The 18,866-nt window shown below is 33.9% G+C and overlaps 1 protein-coding gene across 1 annotated transcript; it reads right to left on the bottom strand.

Annotated features, from left to right (window-relative positions):
- Positions 1–8,192: 8,192 nt before the first annotated feature.
- Positions 8,193–9,614, bottom strand: LOC139520393 (uncharacterized). Its single transcript, XM_071312983.1, has 2 exons — positions 9,302–9,614; positions 8,193–8,604 (listed from the first exon to the last, which is right to left on the bottom strand). The coding sequence occupies exons 1-2, from the start codon at positions 9,521–9,523 to the stop codon at positions 8,509–8,511; spliced, it is 318 nt and encodes a 105-aa protein (XP_071169084.1). The 5' UTR covers positions 9,524–9,614; the 3' UTR covers positions 8,193–8,508.
- Positions 9,615–18,866: the final 9,252 nt, after the last annotated feature.

The following is an 18,866-nucleotide window of genomic DNA, read 5'->3' on the forward strand; positions in this document are numbered from 1 at the left end:
CCGGAGATCACCCCGGCATTTGGTGGGGTTGATGTTGCTCAGTCTCTGTTTTTTTCTGTTGTTCAGTCTTTTGATTGTTTTTAGTTTTTAGCCATGGCATTGTCATTTCAACTACTGGTTCAATATGAGTACCAACAAAACAAATTTAGTCCATGCTCTCCTTTGAGGGGGGATAGGACCTTTATCGGGATTCTGGGATCGGGTGTTTTTAAGCTCGAGCTTTCGGTATCCCGGAATTCTTTTGTCGAATCTCAGGATGTCGGGATTTACATTTATTTAAAATCGGGACCTTGGGATTTCGTGTTTTTAAGCCTGGGATTTCGGGATCAGGACCCCTCTCCTTTGATAAGTACCCTAATCGAATACAAACAATCTACCAAAGCTTATCCATCAATTAAGGTTTTGTACTTTTGAAATGACATCTTTAAATTGGGGTGGACTATAACGACCTTGACTATCCAGGAGGGTCTTGCACGGTCGGTAGCTAAAAGTGAAGTATAATACTGACTCATATCACATAAAGGAACATATTCTGCAGCATGATAAAACTTTATTTCAAAATGGCCCCATCAATTATTAAATAAAATTGAGAAAGGAAAAGGAGGAATGTGTCAAAGGGACAACAACCCGACCATAGAATAGACAACAGCCGAAGGCCACCAATGGGTAATACTTTATTAAAAATATTTTCTAGCAAACAGACCCGGTATAGATGAAGCACAGGCACTTATCTCAGACAAATTTTTCCTATATATAATATATATAGGTATATAGGAATTTTTTTCTGAGACAAGTGCCTGTGGTATGAAGGTGCGTCTTAGAATAGTACATCTTTCCACATCTGTGTATATTTTGATTAGACTGCATGCAAGGAACCAATTAAAATGATTTTTACTCTTCTTCTTTTTTTGGACAATAAAAGAATTGAGCTACATAAATGGTCAATGCATAGTCTTTTCACAAGCCAACACCTAAAGTTAACTTGGTTGTTCACCTTTTTTTCAAAATCCAGGATCCGCAACTGAACAATTTTTTTGGATCTACATTTTGTATTTCAACTTATTCGTTAAATGCTGTTATTAGCATTTCATTGGAAAAAATATGTTTCTCTATTTGCAGCAATTAATAGATAGATATAGGAAGATGCGGTATGAGTGCCAATGAGACAACTCTTCATCCAAGTCACAATTTATAAAAGTAAACCATAATACTGTGGATTCATTATTTTTCATTGGATACCAATGTTCGTGGGTTTCATGGGGACAGTTGAACCACGAATTGAAATGTTCAACGAATAACATATTTTCAGTAGACATTGCATACAGAGATTGGCAAAACCAGGAAATCAAATATCCACGAATATGCAAGTTTTCAGCAATCCACGAAAATTGATACCCATGAAAATAAATGAATCCACAGTAGGTCAAGATACGGTCTTCAACAAGGAGCCTAGGCTCCCACCGAACAGAAAGCTATAAAGGGCCCCAAAAAATACTAGTGTAAAACCATTCAAACGGGAAAACCAACAATATAATCTATATTAAAAACAAGAAACACTTATGAACCACTATTTGCAGCAATGCATGGAACTAGACAGTAATCTGGGTGACAGTTGGAATAGAAAAAGGAAAAATATAGTAATTTCTTGTTCATTTTAACATTGGCCACGAATTACCCTGGTAATTTTTTTGTCTTTCAGGGGAAAGATCGGCAATTAAAAACAACTCCCTTATGACGTCATTTTCCAGATAGAAGGCACAGTACAGTATACATATACATATATATATGATATATGGTATGTAGTTAAAAATGGAATCTTAAAAAAACATGATTATAATGAGTATAGACAATGAGGTGGACAATACCTTTGAAAGGTTAATGAAAAAATATTTCTAATAAATGTAATGAAGAAATATCTTATAAATGTAATGTAAAATATTTGACAAATGTAATGAAAAGATATCAAGTATATGTAATGAAAAAAATCTAATAAATGTAATGAAAAATATCTAATAAAAGTAATGAAAAAATATCAAAATGTGATGAAAAATATCTAATAAATGTAATGAAAAATATCTAATAAATGTAATGAAAAATATCTAATAAATATTCTTCAAAAGCGTCCAGTGTATCATGCGCTCGGTAAATACCCTGTTACTTATTCGTTACTTATTCGCTTATAATACGTTTGTTATACGTTGCACCTTTTAGAAAAGGATTTTCAATTGTATTCATGTCTCTGGTGGTAACAATGTGTTTTTAGAGATGAAATAACCCTATTAGCGCATATATACCCGTTCCAGCGCTCGGATAATACCCTGTTACTTATTCACTTTTAATACGCGGGGTAAACGTTGCACTTGAAATAAATCGTTTTTCAAGTGTGTTCATGTCTCTAGTGGTAACAATGTGGTCTTAGAGATGAAATAACCCTTATAGCGCGTATGTATCCGTTCCAGCGCTCGGTAAATACCCTGTTACTTATTTGTTACTTATTCGCTTTTAAAACGCGGGGTATACGTTGCACCTTGAAATAAATCGTTTTTCAATTGTGTTCATGCCTCTGGTGGTAACAATGTGTTCTTAGAAATTAAATAATCCTATTGGAGCGTATGTACCCGTTCCAGCACTCAGATAATACGTGCTAGAACAAGTATATACGCGCTAATAGGGTTATGTCATCTCTAAGAACACATAGTTAACAGTGCAACGGATACCACGCGTATAAATAACGAATAAGGAACGAATAAATAACAGGGTATTATCCGAGTGCTTGGGGCGGGTACATACGCGCCAATAGGGTCATTTCACCTTTAAGAACATTACTATAGTTACCACCAGAGACATAAACACAATTGAAAATCGATGTATTTCAAGGCGAAACGTTTACCACTTGTATTAAAAGCGGATAAGAAACGAATAAGTAACAGGGTATCAAACGAGCACTGCAACGGGTACATACGCCCTAATCAGGTTATTTCACCTCTTACAACACATAGTTACCACCAGAGACATGAAAATAATTGAAAATCGATGTATATCAAGGTGCAACGTATACCACGCGTATTAAAAACGAATAAGTAACGAATAAGTAACAGGGTATTAACCGAGCACTGGAACAAGTAAATACACGCTAACAGGGTTGATGTAATCTCTAAGAACACATAGTCAACACCAGAGACATGAACACAATTGAAAATCTTTTTCTAAAAGGTGCAACGTATAACAAACGTATTATAAGCGAATAAGTAACAGGGTATTTACCGAGCACTGGAACGGATACATACGCGCTAACAGGGTTATTTCATCTCTAAGAACACATTGCTACCACTACAGACATAAACACAATTAAAAAACGACTTATTTCAAGGTGCAACGTATAACAAACGTATTTAAAGCGAATAAGTAACAGGGTATTAACCGAGCGCTGGAACGGGTAAATATGCGCTAATTTGGTTATTTCATCTCTAAGAACACATTGTTACCACTAGAGATATGAACACAATTGTAAAACGATTAATTTCAATGTGCAACGTTTATCCTGCGTATTAAAAGCGAATAAGAAACGAATAAGTAACAGGGTATTATCCGAGCGCTGGAACAGGTACATACATGCTAATAGGGTTATTTCATCTCTAAGTACACAATATTACCACCAGAGACATGAACACAATTTAAAATCCTTTTCTAAAAGGTACAACGTATAACAAACGTATTATCAGCAAATAAGTAACGAATAAGTAACAGGGTATTTTCCGAGCGCTGGACAGGTACATACGCTAATAGGGTTATTTCATCTCTAAGAACACATTGTTACCGCTAGAGACATGAACACTATTGAAAAACGACTTATTTCAAGATGCAACGTATAACAAACGTATTTTAAAAAGCGAATAAGCAACGAATAAGTAACAAGGTATTAACCGAGCGCTGGAACGGGAACATATGCGCTAAAATGGTTATTTCATATCTAAGAACACATTGTTACCACTAGAGACATGAACAACATTGAAAATCCTTTTCTAAAAGGTGCAACGTATAACAAACGTATTATCAGCGAATAAGTAACGAATAAGTAACAGGGTATTTTCCGAGCGCTGGACAGGTACATACGCTAATAGGGTTATTTCATCTCTAAGAACACATTGTTACCACTAGAGACATGAACACTAATGAAAAACGACTTATTTCAAGATGCAACATATAACAAACGTATTTAAAGCGAATAAGGAACGAATAAGTAACAGGGTATTAACCGAGCGCTAGTACGGATATATACACGCTAATAAGGTTATTTCATCTCTAAGAACACATGGTTACCACCAGAGACATGAACACAATTCAAAATCATTTTATTTAAAGGTGCAACGTAAACCCTGCGTGTTAAAAGCGAATAAGGAACGAATAAGTAACAGGGTATTAACCGAGCGCTGGAACGGGTACATATGCACTAATAAGGTTTTTTTCACCTTAGAGAACACATAATTACCACCAAAGACATGAAAGCAATCGATAATCGATTTTTTTCAAGGTACAACGTATACCACACGTATTAAAAGCGAATAAGGAACGAATAAGTAACAGGGTATCAGTCGAGCACTGGAATGGGTACATATGTTCTATTAGGGTTATTTCACCCGTCTAAGAACCGGCAGTAACCACCAGAGACACGAAAATATTCCTTTTCAAATTGGAACGTATAACACACGTTTTATAAGCGAATAAGGAACCAATACGTAACCGAGGATAACAGTGTAGCGCTGAAACGGGTACATAGGCGCTAATAGGTTTTTCCCCCCTCTTAGAACACATAGGTACCACCAGACACAGAAAACCATTGAAAATCATTTTCTAAAAGGTGTAACGTATAACAAACGTATGAGACGCGAATAAGAAACGAATAAGTAACAGGGTAACAGTCGAGCGCTAAAACAGGTACATACACGCTTATAGGGTTAAATCACCCCTTAGAACCCAAATTTACCACCAGTGACAAGAACACAATTGAAAATCATTTCCCAAAAGGTGCAACGTGTAATACGCGTGTTATAAACAAGGTATTAGTCAAGCTCAGAAACGATGTACACCCCGCTAACATGTTTTATAGCTGACCATGCGGTATGGGCTTTGCTTATTGTTGAAGGCCGTATCGTGACCTATAGTTGTTAATTTCTGTGTCATTTTGGTCTATTGTGGGGAGTTGTCTCATTGGCGATCATAACACATCTTCATTTTCATACAAGTACTAAAAGGTGATTTCACCTCTTCGAACCAAGAACCAGAACTTCAAACATAAGAATATAAAACATTTAAAAGGTAGAACGTATAAAAATCAAATAAGAAACAAATGAGTATCGAACATAAAGCAACATGATCGGTTGAGCACAAACACATATAAATAGGTCATAAAAAAGTCATTTTACCTCAACAAATTTAGAACTATAATCAGAGATAAGAATATAAACAATTAAAAGGGGAAGAATATCAAAAATCGAATAAGTAACGAATAAGGAATAAGTAATAAGTAACGAATAGGTAACGAATAGGTAATAAGGAATAAGTAACGAATAGGTAACGAATAGGGAATAAGGAATAAGTGACTTAGTAACGAATAGGTAACAAATAGGGAATAAGGAATAAGTAACGAATAGGTAACGAATAAGGAATAAGTAACGAATAGGAATCCAATCAGGAATAAGTAACGAATAGGGAATAAGGAATAAGTAACGAAAGGTAACGAATAAGGAATAAGTAACGAATAGGGAAAAGGGAATAAGTAACGAATAGGTAACGAATAGGGAATAGGGAATAAGTAACGAATAGGTAATGAATAGGGAATAGGGAATAAGTAACGAATAGGGAATAAGCAACCAACTTGACGTCCATAGGATGATTGACATACATAAATGTTGGTTTACATATAATTTAGGCGTGGTTTATTCGTGTAAAGAAGCTCGTGCCTGCATGCGCGACTCTTATTGATTGTTCCTTACTGAGAAGAGATACAAGTGACAATACTCATCTTTGATAATTCTGTTTGGAAAGAAGGACGCTATTTTATATTGTGAAGCAACTCTTTTATTTAAACACTGCCTCCCCTACCTCACGCCTTCAATATATCAATGATCAGGGAATTATTTCAGCTATATACTAGACATGTACGAAATTTAATTGTCTCGATCTACAAACCAAATTTCTTGAATTCAATTGTCTCATCACCACCGCCAGTTAAACTGGTTCGTCAGCAATGCTTCGCTGTCTAAAGCAGTAGGGAGCCATGCTGCACTCCCTCGGAATCATGTGTTCGGTTTGAACTGACGGGTGTGTCACTGCCTTTGAAGTTGGTTTCTCATGAATGCTTATAAACATTTTAGGTAGGAACTGGTCAAAATTTATACATACTAGCAGCTGAGATGATTCCAAAGGGCCAAACAAATTAAATATTTGTATAATTATACACGTATGTATATCTATTGAAGAAAAATTTGTTTTTTTCAACAAACTTCAAAGCTTGTCAGCAGCGATGTCCTCTATTATAAATAAGAAGTCTGTTAATCAAAAAATGATCAGCAAGGCAAGATGAATTGATACTGTATTGTATTATACTTATTTGTGTTTGTAACTATGTATAATACTGTATTGTTTATTATATTTGTAAAAGAATATTATAATGATATTATATTATGCTCCTTGTGAGCTATTTTATGGAAATAAAGCATCATTCTTCTTCTCAGTCTTCCATAAAGTAACTATCAGTGTTTGCGTGCCTATTTTTTTTTAATGAAGGTCGTCAATATGTACTATTAATGAAGTTACACGTATAAATCAATCAGAACGAAATAGATATGATAATATCAAACCGGGTGTACTGCTTAATTAAAGGGATACGCTGGGCAATGCATATTGTAAATATATTTTTTTATATTACGGATTGTACTGCTTTATTTAATTCACCAGTCAGATGTTATGGTACATTATTCATAATTCTTCGAACTTTTCATCGTGTATATTATAATTATCATGATTAAATAACCAGTAAATTCAATACCGTTTTCCGTAGGGGCGAACCTGAACCCCCTACCAGGTCTCTGCCCTGGACCTGCTGGGGGCCTTGAGCGGCCCCAAACCCCCTGCCGATTGGTGCCTACAGTTGACTGAATACCTAGCTACGCCCTTGAGATCTATTATAAACAAGTCAAAGAAACTAAACAGACTAAAAGATCAGTAATGCAAGATCAACAAAGCAGAGATTTTTGTCATGGTCTTTTCTCGTCTACAATGTTGGAAAGTGCTTTGTTTGATATTTCCATAGACCAAGCCACCAAGGTGAGCAACACAGGCTCTGTGGTTATTTAGAGTTATCTCCCTTTGAACCAAAATGGTTTGATTGAAAGTATTTATAATTCATCAAACATTGAAATCTGGGGGTTCTTTGATGTGCAAATTCTAAAAGCGTACTTAAGATTTTGAATATTGGACCATAACAGGGATATGACCAATTTCAAATTTTTCAGTTCTTTGACCACATTCATTTTGTGTCACAAACCTATGTTGTGTTAAATATTCAATCACAATCCTAATTCAGAGCTGTTTTGAGCTTAACATTGTGTCTATACTTGCTCAACTGTTCAGGTTTCAACCTCTGCAGGGACATCCGGTTAGCTGTCATTCTGACAGCCTCTTGTTGCTATTTTTAATGTCTATCTTTTACAGTTTCCAAAATAGTTAGCAAAAAATGTTATATATTGCTTAAAATTGTCATAGAACAAGATATTCTACAATCAGTCGACTGACGATTTCCGCTCTTTGGTTTATATTTATTTGAAGAACTTGCATTGTCCTGCTCATCTTTTTTGCTTATTTAAGTTTTTATCTGTCTATTATAGACTTCCAGCTATTAGGCAGAAACATAACAAAATGGTAAAAATCAAATATGTCTCACTTTTTTGACTCCGTCAAGGGAGACAAAAAATTATGTCATTTGTTTAAATATTTTAGATCATGTAATAAATCACTTATTCTTTTTTATACAAATAAACAGTCTTGCACGTGACTTACAAATCTATCTCAAAATTTGCAGTTTTCCAAAAAGAACTCTTCTGATTGTGAACTGCAGTACTGCTATTATACAAACCAAGATGGGGGTATATACAGTGAATCTGCCTTAAAAAACACAATTAAAACACAGAAAATTCATTTATAGTTGTTATTTTATTATTTAAACATGATAAACAGCACAAAAAAGGCTTTTGGGTAAATAAATATCAAACCAAAAGTTGATTAAAAAGTGAAAGACGAATTGTAAGCAACAATATCCAAGGAACTGTATACTAGTACTAGTAGTCATACAGCCGAACACATTGGATAGAGAATGTTGAGGACAAAAGAAGTTTAATTTGACATTTGATTAGTTAATCCTGATGAGGACTAGATGCATAATAGTCAAATCATTCACTATTTTCGGATTTTGTTGAGATGCTTCAGTTTTAAATGATGTATTTATGAATGTTATTGCAGAAGCCCAGATAGCTTTCCTGACTGTTCCAAGGCTTGGGTTTCATCTCCACCACCAATGCATTTTCCATTAATAAAAACTCTGGGAACCTGGAAAGATAAAACATTATTACAAGTCAATGTTTGAGTTATCACAAGGACTGGTTTGGAAAATCATTGGCCTGTTAAAATGAGAACCACTCATAACCTTTTATAAATAGCATTTCTTGATCTGCATGCTCAGATAAATAATGCAAAATAATAGAAATTTTTTTCTTGTCATGCTTGTCTCATTGATGCATAACTCACATCAATCTCCTTTTTAGTTTTTATTCATCTATATAAATTAATATATGATTTTATACATAAACATAGAAGTTTCTTGCTATATTGAAGACTCATTGGTGGCCTTCTGCTGTTGTCTGCTTTATGGTCGGGTTGTTGTCTGCTTTATGGTCGGGTTGTTGTCGCTTTGACACATTCCCCATTTCCTTTCTCAATTTTATTTTATATGGTATAGTGAAATATTGGTGGTGATCTTAAATTAAATGTACACTTTACTGCAATAAAAAATCAACAACGTTGCGGAATCGTCCTTGTTTATCTATGTTTCACAATTTTCGACCCAAAGATTACCGAGGCTGAATGTTAGAATGTTGGTAATTTTGGTTCGATTATAACTATCGACTTAAAACCGGTACAATAAAAAGTTCACTATATAGGACTTCCGTCTTGTGGATTTTTCTGGTTATGTAATGAAATACAAAGCATGAACACGTTGACTGTCTAAAATAAGTATTCAACTTACAGATCGCCCTCCTGTTAATGTTTTTAGATAATCTTGGATTGCGTCACAATCTGGATCATTTTCTATTTCCATAATCTCGACATCAGCTTCGTTTAAATCCTTTCCATAGTGATTTCTTAAAACCTTTTTTGCCTTGGTACAATAAGGACAGTAAGTTTTCGAAAAGACAACCACTTTTTTCCCACCAATCTTGGCGTCAATCATGGTCTTTACCTTAGACATTTCTAGATTAAGAAATATAACTTCAAAATGAGTATGCTAGTTCTCAGAAAAATAGTCGGTGTTACCTAGCGAAGCATGAAATCAATACTCTGTATCAGCCTGACGCTTTAATTGGGGTACTGTCGGGGATTTTTTAAATATTTTTTATTTTATTGCAAAACAAAGTTTTAACAAACAAAACATTTTTTGGTTATATAGCGATACAGATACAAAACAAAATATACGAAAAACTCATCAATAATAAAAGTTATTGGTCTTTCTTCAGTTCTAATGAACTATGGTGAACTAACATTATTGTGATTGTGAGAATGGATGATCTGAAGTAAAGAGCTGGAAATAAATTTTCTCATTTTTTAATATGTAACTGCTGGGAAAAAATAGCTGCGGAACCGAAGAGCTACGGTTCCACAGCTAGGGAAAAAAATGAATAGTCAAATCGCAAAAGAAATCCTCCTCCCCCATCCGGAATATCAAAGGGTCGCCCAGCTACATTCTCCATTTGGGGGTGGTCATCATACAATACACGTGTCTAAATAGTAATTATGAATAATTTAAAGGGGGTGCATGTTTTCAATTTAAATATTCTAGCACCCATTAACGTATGCTTAAATTGGAAAAAGAACATTTTGTCTTAACACACATGAAAACAATAATGAATTATGACCCCAAAATGATTTAGAATGTATTTATATGCTTGCTGCTCGCTTCACTCAGCACGGCAAACTTTTTTTTTTTTACAATTGGTACATATTGTACCACACATCCTTTCATTTTAAAGCTTTTTCTTTAATAAAACAATCATGATTTGTTCTGTACTCCATAGAAAGTCGCGAGATGCTATATCAGTAACAACATCTTAGTTCTACTATTTAATTTGCCATGATTAATATTTTACAGGGGCATATATACATGTATCATGTACAGTGTTTTAATTTTGGATACCGATGCATTATCATTAGCTCTGGTGGCAAATGTCATAAACAAAGATGGAATTTTGACACATATTTTTTTTGGAAACACCAAACTCAACAAAATAGATAAAATGGATTACGGTACTTCATAACAAAACATGAACCACAACAATAAAAAAATATAATCATAACTACGAATCATAACCTTAGGGACGACAACAAATTAAAGTTCTATGTAGGAGTAAAAAAAACTTAATTCACAGAGTTTTTTCACTGACTCCCACCCCTCTTAACTTAATTGGGGGGGGGGGGGGGGGGGAATGATTGACCAATATAAATACGAGTATAAAAATCAATGTCAAATAAACCAAAATTGCAGCAATTTTAACTCCCACCCCTAACTATTTGATTTAAGTTTGTTATCCTGCATTGATCTTTTGATGTCGTCCCTTAACACTAGCCATAATTCTGAATCGTAACCTTCCAGCTTGTATGATGGCTTGAGTGAGTACCATAGCGCAATGTGTGGCTAAAAGATGTTTGAAAATCCAGGAACTCCTCCATGAAGAGACAGCAACCCGACGAAAGAAAAAAAATGACGGGGTTTAACAGGTTTTTATGAGATCTTGGTTTTTGTTCAGAAATATATAGATCCATACCATGTTGGAATATTTTTAGGTAGTACTTTTGACATCACCATGATCACATATACTTCCTTTAAGTTATGGAAAAGATTAACCCAAAGTGAGATGTCCAACGCCCCCCCCCCCCCCCCCCCCGAATATAGTAATAAGAATAAATAACAAATAACAAGAGCAAGGCGTATATATCGCTGCAAAAACATGCTGTCTGCTGGTTTTTTAATTATTATTCATCTCCCCTTTTTTATGTGCATATTCCAATTCCTGGAAACATTATACGTATAAATTTTAATTATTGCATTAAAATCACGAACTAATTATTGAGGGTGGTAAAGGGTTATTTTCGTGTTTTGCTATTTTTAATTCACGTGCAGCCGTGAAAAAGGTTCGTTATTCGCCGTGTTCCGTGAAATCGGTAAAAAGATCAACGTGCAAGACGTTCATCGTTAAATGGCAATTTTATTTCGCTTTCTTCCGTGCAGATACCCCCTTTTTATGCCCCTTATTATTATAATAATCTTTGGAATAAAATTGAGAATGGAAATGGGGAATGTGTCAAAGAGACAACAACCCGACCAAATGAAAAACAGCAGCAGAGGGTCACCAACAGGTCTTCAATGTAGCGAGAAATTCCCGCACCCGGAGGCGTCCTTCAGCTGGCTCCTAAACCAATACACATATACTAGTTCAGTGATAATGAACGCCATACTAATTTCCAAATTGTACACAAGAAACTAAAATTAAAATAATACAAGACTAACAAAGGCCAGAGGCTCCTGACTTGGGACAGGCGCAAAAATGCGGTGGGGTTAAACATGTTTGTGAGATCTCAACGCTCCCCCTATACCTCTAACCAATGTAGAAAAGTAAACGCATAACAATACGCACATTAAAATTCAGTTCAAGAGAAGTCCGAGTCTGATGCCAGAAGATGTAACCAAAGAAAATAAACAAAATGACAATAATACATAAATAACAACAGACTACTAGCAGTTAACTGACATGCCAGCTCCAGACTCCAATTAAACTGACTGAAAGATTATGATTTCATCATATGAACATCAGGCACAATCCTTCCCGTTAGGGGTTTAGTATCATACCATCATAACATATATGAGAAGAACATAACCCGTGTCATGCCAACAACTGTTTTTAGAATAAATGTGTTTAGTTCCGATGCAAAGACCTTATCAGTGACTCAATATTAACGCCAAAATATGCAATCTGTAATGACTTGACAACAGTATCGTAATTATATCCCTTCTTAATAAGTCTATTCAAAGGTTTTGTAAGTTTCTGAGGTGAATACTGACATCTTTGTGCTTTATAAAGAATATTTTCATAAAAAATTGGATGTGAAATACCTGAACGTGTTAGAAGTCTGCATGTTGAGCTATATTTACGAATGATGTCTTTATACCGATGATAAAATTTAGTAAATGTTTTGACTAGTTTGTGATATCGAAAACCCTGGTGTAATAATTTTTCAGTAATACATAAATTTCTCTCGTTAAAATCTAAAACATTGTTACATATACGAGCGAATCGTACAAGTTGAGATATATAAACACCGTAAGATGGTGACAAGGGAACGTCACCATCTAAAAACGGATAATTAACGATAGGAAATGAAAAATCATCCCTTTTATCATAAATTTTAGTATTCATTCCATTAGTGATATAGATATCAAGATCGAGAAAAGGGCAGTGGTCATTGTTAGTATTAGCTTTATTTAAAGTAAGTTCAACAGGATAAATTTCATTAATATACATACTGAAGTCGTCATTATTGAGAGCCAAAATATCATCCAAATATCTAAAAGTATTATTAAATTTGTTTATCAGATGTTGTTTCGATGGGTCTTTGCTTATTTTTGTCATAAATTGTAACTCATAACAATACAAAAACAGGTCCGCAATAAGTGGTGCACAGTTAGTCCCCATTGGAATTCCGATAATCTGGCGATATACGGAATCCCCAAGGCGAACAAAAATGTTATCTAGTAAAAATTCAAGGGCATATATAGTATCAAAGCATGTCCAATTAACATAGTTTTTTTGTTTATTGCTACTAAAAAATGACCTAAAAGAGTTTGAACATATATATTCACATTCTGATTTTTAGAATGCCCATTTAATTAGGTGTGTGAATTTTTTCTTAATGAGAATGTGAGGCAATGTGGTATATAGGGTAGAAAAATCAAAACTTTGAACAGATTCAAAATCACCAATATAAGCATGCAATTTATCAAGTACTTCCAACGAGTTCTTGACACTCCAAAAGTAATTTATTCCACTATTTTCGAAGGCCTTATTTGAACAATTTATTATCAGGTTTTTAATTGTACCAAGTGTGCTGGTAAGAAGAATAGACAATTTAGTAGTTGAACAATGGCTTGAAGACGAAATAAAAATCTATATTTGTAAGGGGTTTTGTGTAGCTTAGGAAGCCAATACATAGTTGGGACTTTCATTGTATTTGGCTCTGCTTGTAAAGCGGTGGCTAAAAGTTTATGTTTGTTACAGATTTCGTTATCTGAAAATGGAGTCAGTTGGAATGTTGGTGAATTGGTGATTTCCTTTTTCAGAACCTCAATGTAAAATTTACGTCAAACAATAATAATATTATTAGCAGCTTTATCGGCCGGGACAAAAACAAATTCCTTGGCTAGTTCTTTTAGTTTATGTTTGATACGAGAAATAGGTTTATTGTGGTTATTGTTAATAGTAAAATGTTCTTTAAAATGTTGAATACGTATATCAAATATCTTCTTACTGAATTACAAAAAGAGTCCAAAGATTTTTTGTCAGCTTTTTCCCGTTTTATCCATTTCATACAGTAAGTATGGAGTGAGTCGTGGATGATATTACGACACTCATTCCAATTAATAATTGACGGGGGACGATATTTAGGTCCTTTACTGAGGAATGATTTTAACTCTCGGTCTTGAACGATGCTAAGATCTCCTGTTATAACATGGGAAATGGGTCCATAAATATATTCGGAATTACTGCAATTACATGAAGTAGGTGTATTTTCACTGATATTAACATCTTTACACAGTTGACTATAATTAAACACAAATTTCCGGGTAGATTTCTTGTAAATATAACAAATAAGAGGTAGCTCAGTATTGTCAAAATATCCAGGAATTTGTTCTTTAACAGAGTGGTCGTTAAATATACCGGCAATATTTACAAAATCAAAGCCTTTATTGACATACTTAATTTTAATAAAATGTTTTTTATGATCTTCAGGGCGATCGATTTTGGGAAATAATCACAGGCACTTGTCTCAAAAAAAATATTCCTATATACCTTTATATAACAAGGTATATATAGGAATTTTTTTTTTAGAGACAAGTGCCTGTGGAAATAATTTAGAATAACAATATGCCATAATAATTTGAACAATTTCATACTTAGGATTGCTATATGAAATTGTGTTGCAATCCTCCAAAATTTTATTTAACTTATTAACCGGTAACGAACAGGGTTTTGTTAACAGATAATGTCTGCCGTTGTTTTTTGAAATAGAAATTAGGTCCGAAATATTGGTATGATTGGCAATAGTACGTTTTAAGCCGGTAAACAAGACTCGTTGTTTCCACATTACGATAAATGTTCTATTTTTTACACCGATTTACATGCATGACAAAATCTGTTCCGTTGTCATAACAAGTAACCTATACATTTTCAATGTCTGTTGACTTAACGTGCAACCTAATACTATAAACGGGAAAACGTTTGACCTAACTATATAAACACATATATTAGTAATATATTTACTATATTTTTTAAATTTTTTGTAATACACGAATTGATCGATATTCCGTTAAAGTGGCATTCGAAACATTATAGCTAGCACACGTCAACTTATCATATATATGTCTTATAGTATAGGCAATATTAATTTTCTTATGCTCAATTCTAAACCCAGTAAGAAAATACTTTTCAAGAAAAGAATAAACTAGAGGCCCTAAAGAGCCTGTGTCGTTCACCCGCGTATTTTTGCATTTTCAACATTATCATGATTATAGTTCTGGGGCCGGTAACAAGAAGCATTCTTATGTCTTACGAACATCTAAAGAGTGTCTTAAGATTTAAGAGTGTAACAAGACCCAACCTCAGACCTATCTTAGAATGATTGACAGCCCTTAATGTTTTGAAAAAATGCATGATTTAAGAACGATTCTTAGGTCTATCTTAAAGCGATCTTACTAATTCTGGTAACACGAAATCATTCTTAAATTTTGGTCAGTTATTAAGTGTTCTTAAAACAAACTTAGCAACTTAGGGATGTACCAAGAACAATTCGCAACAGCTTCTCTTGATATTTTTTATAAGAGTGGTCCCGACTACTCTTAGCTGCACATTCATTTGTTAATCTAACAAGTTGCTTTTTGAAAAAAGACAAAACGTGAACCTTGGAACTTTTTATTCTAATAATTAAAACAACTAAATAAGAATATATATAAGTGTTATCTTGGCCATGTGTGTAGAGGATAATATTTTCTATAAATCATAACAATTTTGGCATGTTGAGAGAAGTGTTAAATGAAAGGCTTAAGCAAGGAGAAAAATAGATGTTGTAAGACGTATATATATATATATATATAATTTCTTCAGGAATGATAAAAATTCAAAACATGGGGGACACATGTACCTTTTTCCAAAAATTCATAAAATTAATCTAGAAATAAGAAATGAGGCATTGCTGGCCAGCTAGCAGGACACATTGATGTTTGGTACCGACAAATCATCAATAAGTGTAACTCACCCGCGAGAGATACTGACTTGATCTAATTATAAATTTTAAACCATTATTGAAGAGGCATAACTTTATTGCCCCCACTGCACTGACTCTGTCCACTATTGTGCCCAACAACTTTTTCTTCCTCTCGTTTTTTTACTGTATCTGTGAGTTTTCACAGGAAGAAGATTTTATTGTTTTTAATCTCGCCAACTAGTATCTAATACTTATCAGAATTAAAGTTTGGTTTCATTGGCTTAGCGGGCTCTTCCCCCTTCGATATTTCATTCTGAGCCATGCTGTTTTGAAAAGTGTTTTATTTACAGCAAAGAGAAAATTGTGATTTTTTTTCAATTTTAAACCAAGAGTTCGAATGATTTATGTTGAAATCATCACTTCTTAAATTTTACGGACGCCGTTATGAGTTGGATGAACGTTATGTAGTATCCGTTTCATAGATGATATCGGTTATGTCGTAACTACAACCCCATTCACATGTCACGAATGTGACCTACCGAATTAGACTATTTACCGGCTACGTATAATGAGCAACACGACGGGCGAGCAGGATCCACTTACCCTTCCGAAGCACCTGAAATCATCCCAAGTTTTTAGTGTGGTTTTCGTGTTGCTGTTTGTGACATTTTTATGTCTATTGTGTCTGTTTTGTTCACGCATAGTGTTCAATATAATGGAATTCGATAAGACTGCCAAACGATGAGAGGTTTAGCGCTAGAAAACCAGGTTCAATCCACCATCTACTGTTGAAAATGCCTGTAACATGTCAGGAATATGATAGTTGTTGTCAATTCGTTTGATGTGCTTTATCATTTGATTTCGCCATTTGATAAGGGACTTTCCATTTTGAATTTTCCTCGGAGTTCAGAATTTTGTGATTTTACTTTTTGTTAGAAGGCTTCAGACCACAATTAATGATGGTCTTCTGCTTTTTTCTTTGAAAAGTTGACTATTTATGTGGTCCTATGAGTTGTCTATATATTGAAATAAGTAAAAAGATGTGGAAAAAAATATTGTTAAAAGTGTGTAAGTGTAAGAGATAAATTTGTCCTGGTAAAATATGTCTGGGTGGACACATATAACTAGTAGAAAAAGTCCATGGTTACAAAATTTACTAGTATTTTTTGTCCGATGTTAGTAATTTATGTCCCCAGACTAATTTTCCTAGGAGTTGTAGTCCATGTCATTAATATTCCTAGGTAAAAACGTCCATGTCCTCTTTATAGGAAAAATATTAATGAATCAAATCATTTAAGTTTAAACAATGGAAACTTATAAGAGTTGTTTGTTTATATTTTTAATAAAATGTATGTCCCCAGACTAATTTTCCTAGGGAATCATGTCAATGTCATTAATATTCCTAGGTAAAATCGTCCATGCCCTTTATTTTGTAATGTAAAAAAATGTTATATTTTGATATTGTTATATAGAGTTGTGTATCAATTCTTTTAATAAAGTTTATGTTTCCAGACTAATTTTCCTAGGAAATTTTTTTCCATGTCATTAATATTCCTAGGTAAAATCGTCCATGTCCTGTATTTTAAAAGGAACGTTTTAATGAAACAAATTATTTACATGGAAATGCAATTTTGATGATTTAAAATATTGTTCGGATCAAGAGCTCGAGCATTAAAAATTATACTAGTTATACTAGTATAACATATTAGGACAACTTTTCCTAGGAAAATATGTGCCAGACATATTTTACTACCTATGGACTTATTTTCCTAGGAAAAATTGTCCTGGGACTTACATTCCTAGTAAAATAATGACCATGGACTTGTTTTCCTAGGGAAAAAAGTCTGGCGGACAGATTTTACTACCGGACTAAATTTACTGTTACATAAGTACTAATTTGGCCGAAATAAAAGTAGGATAGAACTTAGCTTTCGTCATTTATTCAAGTTGCAAATCCTACCAGTGTCATGTTCATAGGGCTCTCAAAAGAAAAAGCACCGATGGATTGTCCTTGGACAAGAATATTTTAATAGAGTTACAATGGTCTGTAACCAGTTAAATTTATTTCATTTTTGAAGCGGTGCAATTTTTTTTATTCAATTTGACTTTTATTAAAAATGCTTTGTAGCAAAGGGGCATAATATATGAGGTCTGGCCCGAGACCACAATTAATTCTCCTATCATTTCTTTATAACGTTTTGTCGCATTAAAAAAAATTGAATTGTTCTTTTTGTCTCATTTTTTGTGTGAGTAATGTACAGTTCAAGTCCCAAAACATATGCAATTTTCAGAAAAATTGCATGTTTACATCATACAAATTTGGCCAATACACATCCATACCCCTATAGGCAAGTCAAGAGATGTTCCGAAAAGTGTAAATATAACCTTTTTGCACCTGGCCTAATCACTCTTTCCTTATTAAAATCAGTTAAAATAAAACATCCAAAAGTTTATTTCAGCTCTCTTCTTTCATTCCCACCCCAGAAAAGCTAAGAAATGAATGAGAAAGGGAAAGAAAAAAAATAAAGAAAAAATACACTATAATTAAAGGGAACTATATTCGTAAAGCGGGGTCATTAATTGTGGTCTTGGGCCGTCTGAGGCCAGAATTAGTTTCCTTACGTTAAATAGGAAGTTGATTGTTGTCTGCATTTTATCGTTCGTTAAAACGTTTGTATGATTCATTTCAGGCAATTCTAATTTCTTTGAGAGGAACCCAACACGGACACGCCGGATAATTATTAAGAACTCGTAACTTGAAAACTATTACGATGCAACTTAAGGGGGAAATAAGACCGATCTACGAGCAACCTGAGGGAGCTTTGATTTACACTCTTTGAATGATCTTAGGATTATCTTATATTCCCCTTAATTCAATCCTTACGATCTCTCTTAATATAATTTCTTGTTACCGGCCCCTGTTTAGTTTTTCACTCATCTTATTTAATTTTGCCCTAAAACAAAAGAGCGGAAAAAATATCGTCTTTTAATGGGAATCACTCCTATGTTTTCGGCATAATTTGACCTGATTGTAACTCTTATTTTGCTCATCATTTTTGCTG

Source organism: Mytilus edulis, chromosome 4 (genome assembly GCF_963676685.1).
Source record: "Mytilus edulis chromosome 4, xbMytEdul2.2, whole genome shotgun sequence".
Classification (NCBI taxonomy): domain Eukaryota; kingdom Metazoa; phylum Mollusca; class Bivalvia; order Mytilida; family Mytilidae; genus Mytilus; species Mytilus edulis.

What these genes read in the sequence shown, in the direction of transcription:
- LOC139520393 (XM_071312983.1), bottom strand. Translation starts at nt 9,523, where the DNA reads ATGTCTAAGGTAAAGACCATGATTGACGCCAAGATTGGTGGGAAAAAA. An exon ending in CATTAACAGGAGGGCGATCT is followed by an intron (nt 8,605 to 9,301) that starts GTAAGTTGAATA and finishes TTATCTTTCCAG; the next exon opens with GTTCCCAGAGTTTTTATTAA.